The 16,001-nt window shown below is 45.7% G+C and overlaps 1 protein-coding gene and 1 long non-coding RNA gene across 3 annotated transcripts in view; both read left to right on the top strand.

Moving 5' to 3' along the window:
- Positions 1 to 12,388, top strand: part of LOC139381134 (zinc finger, RAN-binding domain containing 1a) — a 48,288-nt gene extending 35,900 nt beyond the window's left edge. The window contains exons 9-10 of one of the 2 annotated variants that reach the window (XM_071124455.1): positions 7,336 to 7,565; positions 10,268 to 12,388. In XM_071124455.1, the coding sequence (XP_070980556.1) occupies positions 7,336 to 7,565; positions 10,268 to 10,489 (452 nt within the window). In that variant the 3' untranslated portion in view covers positions 10,490 to 12,388. The remainder of the gene's footprint in view (positions 1 to 7,335; positions 7,566 to 10,267) is intronic. The other variant, XM_071124456.1, reaches the window with a different exon arrangement.
- A 2,148-nt stretch (positions 12,389 to 14,536) lies between these two features.
- On the top strand, positions 14,537 to 15,453 carry LOC139381242 (uncharacterized). The gene is made up of 3 exons (XR_011628541.1): positions 14,537 to 14,672; positions 15,258 to 15,289; positions 15,338 to 15,453. It is a non-coding gene; the product is annotated as an uncharacterized lncRNA (long non-coding RNA).
- The last annotated feature ends 548 nt before the right edge of the window (positions 15,454 to 16,001 follow it).

Here is a 16,001-nt window from a genome sequence, read left to right as displayed (position 1 = left end):
ACACTCGTTTCCAAGGTGAGTGGAGAGACGTTAGGCTACACTCGTTTCCAAGGTGAGTGGAGAGGCGTTAGGCTACACTCGTTTCCAAGGTGAGTGGAGAGACGTTAGGCTACACTCGTTTCCAAGGTGAGTGGAGAGACGTTAGGCTACACTCGTTTCCAAGGTGAGTGGAGAGACGTTAGGCTACACTCGTTTCCAAGGTGAGTGGAGAGACGTTAGGCTACACTCGTTTCCAAGGTGAGTGGAGAGACGTTAGGCTACACTCGTTTCCAAGGTGAGTGGAGAGACGTTAGGCTACACTCGTTTCCAAGGTGAGTGGAGAGACGTTAGGCTACACTCGTTTCCAAGGTGAGTGGAGAGACGTTAGGCTACGCTCGTTTCCAAGGTGAGTGGAGAGACGTTAGGCTACGCTCGTTTCCAAGGTGAGTGGAGAGACGTTAGGCTACACTCGTTTCCAAGGTGAGTGGAGAGACGTTAGGCTACGCTCGTTTCCAAGGTGAGTGGAGAGACGTTAGGCTACGCTCGTGTCCAAGGTGAGTGGAGAGACGTTAGGCTACGCTCGTTTCCAAGGTGAGTGGAGAGACGTTAGGCTACGCTCGTTTCCAAGGTGAGTGGAGAGACGTTAGGCTACGCTCGTTTCCAAGGTGAGTGGAGAGACGTTAGGCTACGCTCGTTTCCAAGGTGAGTGGAGTGACGTTAGGCTACACTCGTTTCCAAGGTGAGTGGAGAGACGTTAGGCTACACTCGTTTCCAAGGTGAGTGGAGAGACGTTAGGCTACACTCGTTTCCAAGGTGAGTGGAGAGACGTTAGGCTACGCTCGTTTCCAAGGTGAGTGGAGAGACGTTAGGCTACGCTCGTTTCCAAGGTGAGTGGAGAGACGTTAGGCTACGCTCGTTTCCAAGGTGAGTGGAGAGACGTTAGGCTACGCTCGTTTCCAAGGTGAGTGGAGTGACGTTAGGCTACGCTCGTTTCCAAGGTGAGTGGAGAGACGTTAGGCTACGCTCGTTTCCAAGGTGAGTGGAGAGACGTTAGGCTACGCTCGTTTCCAAGGTGAGTGGAGAGACGTTAGGCTACGCTCGTTTCCAAGGTGAGTGGAGAGACGTTAGGCTACGCTCGTTTCCAAGGTGAGTGGAGTGACGTTAGGCTACACTCGTTTCCAAGGTGAGTGGAGAGACGTTAGGCTACACTCGTTTCCAAGGTGAGTGGAGAGACGTTAGGCTACACTCGTTTCCAAGGTGAGTGGAGAAAACGTTAGGCTACACTCGTTTCCAAGGTGAGTGGAGAGACGTTAGGCTACACTCGTTTCCAAGGTGAGTGGAGAGACGTTAGGCTACACTCGTTTCCAAGGTGAGTGGAGAGACGTTAGGCTACACTCGTTTCCAAGGTGAGTGGAGAGACGTTAGGCTACACTCGTTTCCAAGGTGAGTGGAGAAAACGTTAGGCTACACTCGTTTCCAAGGTGAGTGGAGAGACGTTAGGCTACACTCGTTTCCAAGGTGAGTGGAGAGACGTTAGGCTACACTCGTTTCCAAGGTGAGTGGAGAGACGTTAGGCTACACTCGTTTCCAAGGTGAGTGGAGAGACGTTAGGCTACACTCGTTTCCAAGGTGAGTGGAGAAAACGTTAGGCTACACTCGTTACCAAGGTGAGTGGAGAGACGTTAGGCTACACTCGTTTCCAAGGTGAGTGGAGAGACGTTAGGCTACACTCGTTTCCAAGGTGAGTGGAGAGACGTTAGGCTACACTCGTTTCCAAGGTGAGTGGAGAGACGTTAGGCTACACTCGTTTCCAAGGTGAGTGGAGAGACGTTAGGCTACACTCGTTTCCAAGGTGAGTGGAGAGACGTTAGGCTACACTCGTTTCCAAGGTGAGTGGAGAGACGTTAGGCTACACTCGTTTCCAAGGTGAGTGGAGAGACGTTAGGCTACACTCGTTTCCAAAGTGAGTGGAGAGACGTTAGGCTACACTCGTTTCCAAGGTGAGTGGAGAGGCGTTAGGCTACACTCGTTTCCAAGGTGAGTGTTGAAAACGTTAGGCTACACTCGTTTCCAAGGTGAGTGGAGAGACGTTAGGCTACACTCGTTTCCAAGGTGAGTGGAGAGACGTTAGGCTACACTCGTTTCCAAGGTGAGTGGAGAAAACGTTAGGCTACACTCGTTTCCAAGGTGAGTGGAGAGACGTTAGGCTACACTCGTTTCCAAGGTGAGTGGAGCGGCAGAATTATTATCTCGGGAGTCTATTGTGATAATAAGCAGGTTTAACGAGGACCAAAACACTTCAGGGTTCTAGCTATAACTCACATCTATATAAGTAGACCAGTCAGTCTGACCCCAGACCTGTAGAGAGAGAGATAGAGACTAATGGGCAGCTGCGTAACGGTTCTAGCTATAACTCACATCTATATAAGTAGACCAGTCAGTCTGACCCCAGACCTGTAGAGAGAGAGAGAGAGAGACTAATGGGCAGCTGCGTAACGGTTCTAGCTATAACTCACATCTATATAAGTAGACCAGTCAGTCTGACCCCAGACCTGTAGAGAGAGAGAGATAGAGACTAATGGGCAGCTGCGTAACGGTTCTAGCTATAACTCACATCTATATAAGTAGACCAGTCAGTCTGACCCCAGACCTGTAGAGAGAGAGATAGAGACTAATGGGCAGCTAGGTAACGGTTCTAGCTATAACTCACATCTATATAAGTAGACCAGTCAGTCTGACCCCAGACCTGTAGAGAGAGAGAGAGAGAGACTAATGGGCAGCTGCGTAACGGTTCTAGCTATAACTCACATCTATATAAGTAGACCAGTCAGTCTGACCCCAGACCTGTAGAGATAGAGAGATAGAGACACACACTTCAAGTCATTATAGAGTGGGTGGCAGGATTTTAACAACCTGGACCCTGCATGTGAAATAGTGTGTTGTTATCAGACCGGAGGAAGCTGTAGATAGAGACTGTGTGTTATTAGACCAGAGGAAGCTGTAGATAGAGACTGTGTGTTATTAGACTAGAGGAAGCTGTAGATAGAGACTGTGTGTGTTATTAGACCAGAGGAAGCTGTAGATAGAGACTGTGTGTTATTAGACCAGAGGAAGCTGTAGATAGAGACTGTGTGTTATTAGACCGGAGGAAGCTGTAGATAGAGACTGTGTCTTATTAGACCAGAGGAAGCTGTAGATAGAGACTGTGTGTTATCAGACCGGAGGAAGCTGTAGATAGAGACTGTGTGTTATTAGACCAGAGGAAGCTGTAGATAGAGACTGTGTGTTATTAGACCAGAGGAAGCTGTAGATAGAGACTGTCTGTTATTAGACCAGAGGAAGCTGTAGATAGAGACTGTGTCTTATTAGACCAGAGGAAGCTGTAGATAGAGACTGTGTGTTATCAGACCGGAGGAAGCTGTAGATAGAGACTGTGTGTTATTAGACCGGAGGAAGCTGTAGAGAGACTGTGTGTTATTAGACCAGAGGAAGCTGTAGATAGAGACTGTGTGTTATTAGACCGGAGGAAGCTGTAGATAGAGACTGTGTGTTATTAGACCAGAGGAAGCTGTAGATAGAGACTGTGTGTTATTAGACCAGAGGAAGCTGTAGATAGAGACTGTGTGTTATTAGACCAGAGGAAGCTGTAGATAGAGACTGTGTGTTATTAGACCAGAGGACGCTGTAGATAGAGACTGTGTGTTATTAGACCGGAGGAAGCTATAGATAGAGACTGTGTGTGTTGTTATTAGACCAGAGGAAGCTGTAGATAGAGACTGTGTGTGTTGTTATTAGACCAGAGGAAGCTGTAGATAGAGACTGTGTGTGTTGTTATTAGACCAGAGGAAGCTGTAGATAGAGACTGTGTGTGTTGTTATTAGACCAGAGGAAGCTGTAGATAGAGACTGTGTGTGTTGTTATTAGACCAGAAGAAGCTGTAGATAGAGACTGTGTGTGTTGTTATTAGACCAGAAGAAGCTGTAGATAGACTGTGTTATTAGACCAGAGGAAGCTGTAGATAGAGACTGTGTGTGTTGTTATTAGACCGGAGGAAGCTGTAGATAGAGACTGTGTGTGTTGTTATTAGACCGGAGGAAGCTGTAGATAGAGACTGTGTGTGTTGTTATTAGACCAGAGGAAGCTGTAGATAGAGACTGTGTGTGTTGTTATTAGACCAGAGGAAGCTGTAGATAGAGACTGTGTGTGTTGTTATTAGACCAGAGGAAGCTGTAGATAGAGACTGTGTGTTATTAGACCAGAGGAAGCTGTAGATAGAGACTGTGTGTGTTGTTATCAGACCAGAGGAAGCTGTAGATAGAGACTGTGTGTGTTGTTATTAGACCGGAGGAAGCTGTAGATAGAGACTGTGTGTTATTAGACCAGAGGAAGCTGTAGATAGAGACTGTGTGTATTGTTATTAGACCAGGGGAAGCTGTAGATAGAGACTGTGTGTGTTGTCATTAGACCAGAGGAAGCTGTAGATAGAGACTGTGTGTGTTGTTATTAGACCGGAGGAAGCTGTAGATAGAGACTGTGTGTTATTAGACCAGAGGAAGCTGTAGATAGAGACTGTGTGTGTTGTTATTAGACCGGAGGAAGCTGTAGATAGAGACTGTATGTTATTAGACCAGAGGAAGCTGTAGATAGAGACTGTATGTTATTAGACCAGAGGAAGCTGTAGATAGAGACTGTGTGTTATTAGACCAGAGGAAGCTGTAGATAGAGACTGTGTGTGTTGTTATTAGACCAGAAGAAGCTGTAGATAGAGACTGTGTGTGTTGTTATCAGACCAGAGGAAGCTGTAGATAGAGACTGTGTGTTATTAGACCAGAGGAAGCTGTAGATAGAGACTGTGTGTGTTGTTATCAGACCAGAGGAAGCTGTAGAAAGAGACTGTGTTGTTATTAGACCAGAGGAAGCTGTATCATGAGGTGTGTGTGTGTCTCTGTCTCTGTCTAAACCGAGCCTACATATGAAACCTTATAGGAACAACATATTAGCCCATAGCAGAGTTGTATGTGCGTTGTGGGCGCGAGGGGCCCAGGAGTGGGGTTGCCATGCATGGTTGCTGGGTAACATTAAAACAACATAGCTCTCCATGTAAATCCATTTCCTTTCATGTTCAAAACAGACTACAGTTAATAGAAAGGCCCTAGCAACCAATGCAGGCAACACTAGATCATGAAAGGACCCCTCAAGGACCTCGTTGGGGGAATAAGTGTTTTCATTTGTTATTATTTTTGGATCAAATAAAATCTTAATAAAATGTAATTTTATATGTAGACTTCACCGTGGAATGCTTACTTATGAGTTCTCTCCCAACATTGCAGTTAAAAAGAAAATTAGCAAATTGATAAAAAGAAAACACAATAACAGTAACGAGGCGATGTACAGTCTATATAGAAGGAGTAGCCGTACCGAGTCAGGGTACTGGGGTACGAGGTAGTCGTGAGTCAGGGTACTGGGGTACGAGGTAGTAGTGAGTCGGGGTACTGGGGTACGAGGTAGTAGTGAGTCGGGGTACTGGGGTACGAGGTAGTAGTGAGTCGGGGTACGAGGTAGTAGTGAGTCGGTGTAGTGGGGTACGAGGTAATAGTGAGTCGGGGTACGAGGTAATAGTGAGTTGGGGTACGAGGTAGTAGTGAGTCGGGGTACTGGGGTACGAGGTAATAGTGAGTCAGGGTACTGGGGTACGAGGTAGTAGTGAGTCAGGGTACTGGGGTACGAGGTAGTAGTGAGTCAGGGTACTGGGGTACGAGGTAGTAGTGAGTCAGGGTACTGGGGTACGAGGTAATAGTAAGTCAGGGTACTGGGGTACGAGGTAGTAGTGAGTCGGGGTACTGGGGTACGAGGTAGTAGTGAGTCGGGGTACTGGGGTACGAGGTAGTAGTGAGTCGGGGTACGAGGTAGTAGTGAGTCGGCGTACTGGGGTACGAGGTAGTAGTGAGTCGGGGTACTGAGGTACGAGGTAGCAGTGAGTCGGGGTACTGGGGTACGAGGTAGTAGTGAGTCGGGGTACTGGGGTACGAGGTAGTAGTGAGTCGGGGTACTGGAGTACGAGGTAGTAGTGAGTCAGGGTACTGGGGTACGAGGTAGTAGTGAGTCGGGGTACTGGGGTACGAGGTAGTAAGTCGGGGTACGAGGTAGTAGTGAGTCGGGGTACTGGGGTACGAGGTAGTAGTGAGTCGGGGTACTGGGGTACGAAGTAGTAGTGAGTCGGGGTACTGGGGTACGAGGTAGTAGTGAGTCGGGGTACGAGGTAGTAGTGAGTCAGGGTACTGGGGTACGAGGTAGCAGTGAGTCGGGGTACTGGGGTACGAGGTAGTAGTGAGTCAGGGTACTGGGGTACGAGGTAGCAGTGAGTTGGGGTACTGGGGTACGAGGTAGTAGTGAGTCGGGGTACTGGGGTACGAGGTAGTAGTGAGCCAGGGTACTGGGGTACGAGGTAGTAGTGAGTCGGGGTACTGGGGTACGAGGTAGTAGTGAGTCAAATCAAATCATCAAATTTAATTTGTCACATACACATGGTTAGCAGATGTTAATACGAGTGTAGCGAAATGCTTGTCGGGGTACGAGGTAGTAGTGAGTCGGGGTACGAGGTAGTAGTGAGTCGGTGTAGTGGGGTACGAGGTAATAGTGAGTTGGGGTACGAGGTAGTAGTGAGTCGGGGTACTGGGGTACGAGATAATAGTGAGTCAGGGTACTGGGGTACGAGGTAGTAGTGAGTCGGGGTACTGTGGTACGAGGTAGTAGTGAGTCGCGGTACTGGGGTACGAGGTAGTACCGAGTCAGGGTACTGGGATACGAGGTAGTAGTGAGTCGGGGTACTGGGGTACGAGGTAGCAGTGAGTCGGGGTACTGGGGTACGAGGTAGTAGTGAGTCGGCGTACTGGGGTACGAGGTAGCAGTGAGTCGGGGTACTGGGGTACGAGGTAGTAGTGAGTCGGCGTACTGGGGTACGAGGTAGTAGTGAGTCGGCGTACTGGGGTACGAGGTAGTAGTGAGTCGGCGTACTGGGGTACGAGGTAGTAGTGAGTCGGCGTACTGGGGTACGAGGTAGTAGTGAGTCGCCGTACTGGGGTACGAGGTAGTTGGGAGATTGATTGAGGTAATATGTACGTGTAGGTTTGGTTAGGTGATATATTTTTAGCACTATGTACATAGTAGGAGAGAAAGGCATTTTATTAACTGATAGAGGCACTGACCTGCCTCTCTACCTGTACAGGTGTGTACCCTGTCTGACACTGACCTGTGTCTCTACCTGTACAGGTGTGTACCCTGTCTGACACTGACCTGTCTCTCTACCTGTACAGGTGTGTACCTGTCTGAGACTGACCTGTCTCTCTACCTGTACAGGTGTGTACCTGCCCCTGTTGTGGGAGCAGAGCTTCTGTTGGAAGAGTCCCATCGCCCTGGGTTACACACGCGGACACTTCTCTGCCCTGGTCGCCATGGAGAACGACGGCTACGACAATCGCGGCGCGGGCGCCAACCTCAACACTGACGATGACGTCACCGTAACCTTCCTGCCGCTGGTGGACAGCGAGAGAAAGCTGCTGCACGTACATTTCCTGTCTGCACAAGAGGTAACATTAACTCTTATCACATTAACATTAACTCTTATCACATTAACATGAACTCTTATCACATTAACATTAACTCTTAGCCTACATTTTCCACGCCCACCCCCCAGAGCAAATCTAATTACATAAATATTAAAATGCATCCGTTTAAACTAGAGAGATTTTTTGGGGGGGGGGGCGTCTCAACCCGCCGATATCGCCCTTCCGCGTCTACAGTGAAAAGTGGGAGAGCTAGAGCGCCGTTTGTCAGACCAGGAGACATCCTGAAAATCTGTCTTCTCACGAAGAACGTCTGTAGCGTCTGAACGGGTTGGCCTAGATATGTATTAAGATCACTCTCACCAACACCATGGCGTTCTCCGTTGGGACGCCCACTAGACTCGTCTGAAGTCGGTACAGCCTCTTCCGTCTGTAACGTCCGACCGGTTTGGGCTACACACTAGTATAACCCCTCTGTGGACAGCTGAGACTCTCACCAACACCATGGGGAACTAACTATGTAATGGAATGATGCAGAATGGAAGGAAACTGACAGTAAAGTGACAGTTATAAATGTGGGTATAACTGATAGTAAAGAGACAGTTATTAATGTATGTGGGTATAACTGACAGTTATTAATGTATGTGGGTATAACTGACAGTAAAGTGACAGTTATTAATGTATGTGGGTATAACTGACAGTAAAGAGACAGTTATTAATGTATGTGGGTATAACTGACAGTTATTAATGTATGTGGGTATAACTGACAGTTATTAATGTATGTGGGCATAACTGACAGATATTAATGTATGTGGGTATAACTGACAGTAAAGTGACAGTTATTAATGTATGTGGGTATAATTGACAGATATTAATGTATGTGGGTATAACTGACAGTAAAGTGACAGTTATTAATGTATGTGGGTATAACTGACAGTTATAAATGTGGGTATAACTGACAGTAAAGAGACAGTTATTAATATATGTGGGTATAAATGACAGATATTAATGTATGTGGGTATAACTGACAGTAAAGTGACAGTTATTAATGTATGTGGGTATAACTGACAGTAAAGAGAGTTATTAATGTATGTGGGTATAACTGACAGTAAAGTGACAGTTATTAATGTATGTGGGTATAACTGACAGTAAAGAGACAGTTATTAATGTATGTGGGTATAACTGACAGTAAAGTGACAGTTATTGATGTATGTGGGTATAACTGACAGTAAAGTGACAGTTATTAATGTATGTGGGTATAACTGACAGTTATAAATGTGGGTATAACTGACAGTAAAGAGACAGTTATTAATATATGTGGGTATAACTGACAGATATTAATGTATGTGGGTATAACTGACAGTAAAGTGACAGTTATTAATGTATGTGGGTATAACTGACAGTAAAGTGACAGTTATTAATGTATGTGGGTATAACTGACAGTAAAGAGAGTTATTAATGTATGTGGGTATAACTGACAGTAAAGTGACAGTTATTAATGTATGTGGGTATAACTGACAGTAAAGAGACAGTTATTAATGTATGTGGGTATAACTGACAGTAAAGTGACAGTTATTGATGTATGTGGGTATAACTGACAGTAAAGTGACAGTTATTAATGTATGTGGGTATAACTGACAGTTATAAATGTGGGTATAACTGACAGTAAAGAGACAGTTATTAATATATGTGGGTATAACTGACAGATATTAATGTATGTGGGTATAACTGACAGTAAAGTGACAGTTATTAATGTATGTGGGTATAACTGACAGTAAAGTGACAGTTATTAATGTATGTGGGTATAACTGACAGTAAAGAGACAGTTATTAATGTATGTGGGTATAACTGACAGTAAAGAGACAGTTATTAATGTATGTGGGTATTACTGACGGTGGCTACCGATAGTGGATCATATTTAACACGATATAAATTATTAAAAAATGAGTTACAGTGAAAAGTCCGGACATATAATGAGAACATTCTAGAAATCACAAATCAACTCGGTAGGTTTGGTGCTGTACTGTCATTTGGGCACGGCTCCAGAAGCCTACAGCTTGGATCTCCACATTTCATTCCTGCAAGGTTATAAAGGCCAGCATTTCATAAACGTCACTGTGGAAAAGGTGATGTGCTTCAGTTCGCTGCCATGTGGCTGGTTTCTTATTGGTCTCCAGCGATCAGAAGGTAAAAATCCACTAAATGTATTAAACATTAGTAACACCTGATCTTTCCATGACAGCCTGACCAGGTGAATCCAGGTGAAAGCTATGATCCCTTATTGATGTCACTTGTTGAATCCACTTCAATCAGTGTAGATGAAGGGGAGGAGACGGGTTAAAGAAGGATTGTTAGACCTTGAGACGTGGATTGTGTATGTGTGACATTCAGAGGGTTTATGGGCAAGACAAAGATTGTAATTCTTTCCTCCTCCTCCCCACCTTCATTAATACGGTGTCTCTGTAGGCACGCCTCCTCCTCCTCCACCTTCATTAATACGGTGTCTCTGTAGACACGCCTCCTCCTCCCCACCTTCATTAATACGGTGTCTCTGTAGACACGCCTCCTCCTCAGTCAGTCACAGTGGTCAGGTATTCTGCCGCTGTGTACTCTCTGTTTAGGGCCAAATAGCATTCTAGTCCGCTTAGTTTTTTTGTTGTTAATTCTTTCCAATGTGTCTCTCTCTCTCTCTCTCTCTCTCTCTCTCTCTCTCTCTCTGTGTCTAGATGGGTAACGAGGAGCAGCAGGAGAAGTTGTTGAGGGAGTGGCTGGACTGCTGTGTAACGGAGGGAGGCATGTTGGCCGCAATGCAGAAGTCGTCCCGGCGACGCAACCACCCACTGGTCACACAAATGGTGGAGAACTGGCTGGATGGATACCGACAGATCTGTCCCTGCGCCTCTCTCTCTGACGGGGAGGAGGAGGAGGAGGAGGAGGAAGATGAGTGAAGGAGGGAAGGACACAGTGACACAGACACAGGAGAGGGTGACCAAGAGGAGGATGTGGCGTCACTGGATGGGACTCGAGACCACTAGCATCCTTCATACGGTACCATACGCCTCCTCACCTCAAGAGAGAGAGGATCCACGGTCTTCTGCGCTGCCGTCTGAGGCTGTATCCCAAAGCACATAGGGTTCTGGTCAAAAAAGTAGTGCGCACTATATAGGGGGATAGGTTGGCATTTGGGACGCAGGCGGAGCGATCAATGGTCTTTCACTCTGCCGTCTCAGAAGCACTGAAGAGAGGAGACCTGCTCTGGTTCTGAAAGAACTCTTGGAACACATTCTAGAATCTCCTCAACAAACCATGGCAACAACAATGGGTGCGTTCGTAAATTCACTCTGGAGTGCGTTGTCAGTTCGTAAATTCACTCTGGAGTGCGTTGTCAGTTCGTACATTCAGAGCGCACACTGAAACGCTCTGGCCGAGGAGTAGGGTTGATCTGAGCGTCCTGACCTCACAACGGCAATCAAGCACACAAGCTAACTGGCTAAAGTTGGTTAGCTTGCTAGCTACTTCCAGACACATAATGAGAGAACACCTCACTCACTGACCATTTTACTCCCCCAAGCAGAGCTGGTTAGGCTGTTTACATGTTATCCAGAGCGTTGGTGACTGTAACTGTGCTGCTGGCAACAATTGAATTACGTTTTTCTTTTTACAGAGGTTTACTGACACCGGTCATATTCAACGGGTGTGTTGCGTGTTTATAAATGAATCAGTTATTCTCTCACACGGACGACATTCTGTTCTGAAATGGGAGTAGACAGCCAGAGGGACTTTACGAACGCACCCAAGGACAAACAACTACCACCAAGTAGCAACTCATATTATTTCAAATAAAGAACTATAGTTTGTGAAATGTTAATCGTCTTTAAAATATTTAGTTTGAGTTTGAGTTCTCCCCATTTCCCCCAGTGTAATTATTTATCCATCATTGTTAATAATGCATGAGTTGTAAAAATGATGTACTAGGAAACAAAGTAACTACCAGCATCAAAGTGGAAGACAGGAATCCTCATTGACTATCACTACTACGGACATCTACCTACGAAACCACATTACTTAATACATTCTCTTCTAAAGTTTTCCCGCTGCCTATTTTGTTATTGAGAATACTTGCCTGTTTTCAATCCACCGGAGAGAAGTAAGCGCTATATTTAGGAAGCCGTAGTTATATTTAAAGAAACTTAAAAGGACGCCGCACTCATGAAATGAAACTGTTCTATTTAGAAGATTGTAAATGCGAACAGAATTTAGCTTAAAGCTAAAGCAGAGCTATTAAAGAGACTTCTCATCCCACAAATGTGTCTACAAGGTTAACCGGGAAGAGCATCTGTTTTTTTCTGGATCGTTTATCCCTTCTGCAAAAAATCCTTTAAAAAAGTTGGATGGTTAAAACTGTGTTTAGGAGAGCGAGGGAGAGAGAGGGGCACAGGGAGAGCGGGGGAGAGAGAGAGAGGGGCACAGGGAGAGAGAGAGAGAGATGGGCACAGGGAGAGTGAGAGAGAGGGGGGCACAGAGAGAGAGAGAGAGAGAGGGGCACAGGGAGAGAGCTAGAGAGGCACAGGGATAGAGAGAGAGGGGCACAGGGAGAGCGAGAGAGAGGGGCACAGGGAGAGCGAGAGAGAGGGGCACAGGGAGAGGGAAAGAGAGGGGTACAGGGAGAGCGAGAGAGAGGGGCACAGGGAGAGCGAGAGAGAGAGAGAGAGGGGCACAGGGAGAGCGAGCGAGAGAGAGAGAGAGGGGCACAGGGAGAGCGAGAGAGAGAGAGAGGGGCACAGGGAGAGCGAGAGAGGGGCACAGGGAGAGCGAGAGAGAGAGAGGGGTACAGGGAGGGAGAGAGAAGTTGGATGGTAAAACTATTTATTTGTTAAGGAGAGAGAGGCAGCGAGAGGGCTGGGGGGGCAGAGAGAGGGCGGGGGGCCAGAGAGAGGGCGAGGGGGGGGCAGAGAGAGGGCAGTTTTATACTTTATTCTGCTCTTGGTTTTTCCTGTGTTTTTGTTTGATTATTTCCATCCTTTCTGTGAGGAGAAAACCTGTTGGGTGCCATTTGTTAGTGTGATGTATTAAGTCATTGATGTTCCAGCGGAGGATCGATACCATGGTGGGAGAAGAGATGGGCCTTAAATAACTCAGCCGATTTTCTAAAAGGAGTCCATTAAAGGGATAGTTCACCCAAATTACAAAATCACACAATTGATTTGCTTTACCCTGTAAGCAGTCTAATGGAAAAAGGTATGACGGCAATCCATGATTTGGTTTTATTTTCTGACACTGTTTTAGCATTCTTTTGGCACAAATCCCATTCACGTTGTTAGCATTTTTTTGGCACAAATCCCATTCACGTTGTTAGCATTTTTTTGGCACAAATCCCATTCACGTTGTTAGCATTTTTTTTGGCACAAATCCCATTCACGTTATTAGCATTTTTTTGGCACAAATCCCATTCACGTTGTTAGCATTTTTTTGGCACAAATCCCATTCACGTTGTTAGCATTTTTTTGGCACAAATCCCATTCACGTTGTTAGCATTTTTTTGGCACAAATCCCATTCACGTTGTTAGCATTTTTTTGGCACAAATCCCATTCACGTTGTTAGCATTTTTTGGGCACAAATCCCATTCACGTTGTTAGCATTTTTTTGGCACAAATCCCATTCACGTTGTTAGCATTTTCCGGCATCGTGTCCAAATCATCTGGAAAGTATCTCAAATGGATTGTGAAGCTCAACAAAGTCACTTTACAGCAAAGATGTTCTATTATATTGACAAGATAATTGAGTGGGACCATTCTAGCCAATGAGAGGGCAGATACGTGTGTAAACAACAGGCACAACTCTCATATAAAGTTTTTTTTTTTTTTTCACAGTTGCCACGGCGTCCATCCATAACAGTGCATTTGTAACATACCTCACATGCTGACTAGACCGATGCAGATACGCGTTGGCAGTTTGGAAATAGAGCCAAGTAGCCAAACAGACGCTCGTTGATGTGCGCGAGTGGTTTAGATGACGTGCTGCAAGTCCCACCACTCCCATCTACTCATTGGTTTTTTAGGAGCATATACCCATGATTGAAAGATGAACTGAAGTCCACACTCCAGTCCAGTTGGTGGTGGTAATGCACCTTAAAGTTGGTTACCAACCGCCATATAAAGTCTACAGAAGAAGAAGATAATGATCACTATAAACCAACTCGGGTTCCCCTTTTATCTGTGGATTAATTGTCCGAGTAGAGAACGCACGATGTAGTGTGACTCAAAATGGGTCAAAATTCTAGAAAGATCCAGGGGGGAAAAAAAGGTGCTTGTGCATTTCAGGTAAAATAACAACCCAATGTTTATATCCCAGGACAAATTAGCTAGCAACAGCGAGCTAGCTAGTCAAATGTCCATTACTGTGTTAGTTGGTTCAGAGTTTGTTTTGGTATTTCAACCTACAAGTCCAGATTTGCGTCTGGTGTGAATGTACCAAATCAACAAGCGGGCGATGGCGCACGCCCTAGTCTGCATATAAACCTCACGTAGCAAATTAGCAGTTCACTTTTTTTTGTTTTACAACTCCGACACTTATTGAGAGATTTCGGGGCGAAGTAAACCCTCTCGTTTTTACCTCTTCTCTTCTGCTAGATGATAGGTACATGCTGTAATGCTAACATCGGTACCATGACTCGAATGAGATGTGTGCCACAAATGCTAAAACGTTAGCATTGGGAAACAGTGCCAGGTCAAAGAAACGGAGGAACTTATTGAAGAAAGATCCAGTGTAATATATTATAAAAAATAAAGCGAACTGGATGGAATATGGGGCAAAAAATGCACCAAATTCCTTTTTAATCTTCAACATAGAAATGCTACCAAAAAGAATTTACTGAAACTACAAATGATGTAATTGCCCGTGATTCACCAATATTTTGAAAAGAAGGAAGTAAAGTACTTTAAGAATATGTTTTCGTTTCAGTTTCCTCCATCTCCACTAATCGAAGCTAATTGTATTTTTACTATTAATAATGTGAAATTAACATCTGTACAGAAAGACTCATGTGAAGGTAAATTACAGAGGAACTTCTTGATGCGATTAAAGCCTTTAATTCTGGGAAAACTCCAGGGCTGGATGACATACCAGTGGAGGTATACCAAACTCCAGGGCTGGATGACATACCAGTGGAGGTATACCAAACTCCAGGGCTGGATGACATACCAGTGGAGGTATACCAAACTCCAGGGCTGGATGACATACCAGTGGAGGAATACCAAACTCCAGGGCTGGATGACATAACAGTGGAGGTATACCAAACTCCAGGGCTGGATGACATACCAGTGGAGGTACACCAAACTCCAGGGCTGGATGACATAACAGTGGAGGAATACCAAACTCCAGGGCTGGATGACATACCAGTGGAGGTATACCAAACTCCAGGGCTGGATGACATACCAGTGGAGGTATACCAAACTCCAGGGCTGGATGACATACCAGTGGAGGTATACCAAACTCCAGGGCTGGATGACATACCAGTGGAGGTATACCAAACTCCAGGGCTGGATGACATACCAGTGGAGGTATACCAAACTCCAGGGCTGGATGACATACCAGTGGAGGTATACCAAACTCCAGGGCTGGATGACATACCAGTGGAGGTATACCAAACTCCAGGGCTGGATGACATACCAGTGGAGGTATACCAAACTCCAGGGCTGGATGTCATATCAGTGGAGGTATACCAAACTGTTTTTGATATTCTGAGGAGGTTCGTTATTAGCATGTTTTAACCACTCCTATATGATATACTGAGGAGGTCCGTTATTAGCATGTTTTAACCACTCCTATATGAATGGTAGATTATCGGACACAAGGTCCGATTTCATTATTACTGAACCGGGATCCAAGTGGTGTATATATAAAGATCCTTTTATTTATTGATCCGTTATTTTACCAGGTAAGTTGACTGAGAACGCGTTCTCATTTACAGCAACGACCTGGGGGATAGTTACAGGGGAAAGGAGACTGAGAACACGTTCTCATTTACAGCAACGACCTGGGGAATAGTTACAGGGGAAAGGAGACTGAGAACACGTTCTCATTTACAGCAACGACCTGGGGAATAGTTACAGGGGAAAGAAGACTGAGAACACGTTCTCATTTACAGCAACGACCTGGGGAATAGTTACAGGGGAAAGGAGACTGAGAACACGTTCTCATTTACAGCAACGACCTGGGGGATAGTTACAGGGGAAAGGAGACTGAGAACGCGTTCTCATTTACAGCAACGACCTGGGGAATAGTTACAGGGGAAAGGAGACAGAGAACGCGTTCTCATTTACAGCAACGACCTGGGGAATAGTTACAGGGGAAAGGAGACTGAGAACACGTTCTCATTTACAGCAACGACCTGGGGAATAGTTACAGGGGAAAGGAGACTGAGAACGCGTTCTCATTTACAGCAACGACCTGGGGAATAG

This window comes from Oncorhynchus clarkii, chromosome 23, assembly GCF_045791955.1.
Source record: "Oncorhynchus clarkii lewisi isolate Uvic-CL-2024 chromosome 23, UVic_Ocla_1.0, whole genome shotgun sequence".
NCBI classification, from domain to species: Eukaryota; Metazoa; Chordata; class Actinopteri; order Salmoniformes; family Salmonidae; genus Oncorhynchus; species Oncorhynchus clarkii.
The sequence above is the reverse complement of the archived record's forward strand: the minus strand, read 5'-3'. Positions and strand labels throughout refer to the sequence as shown.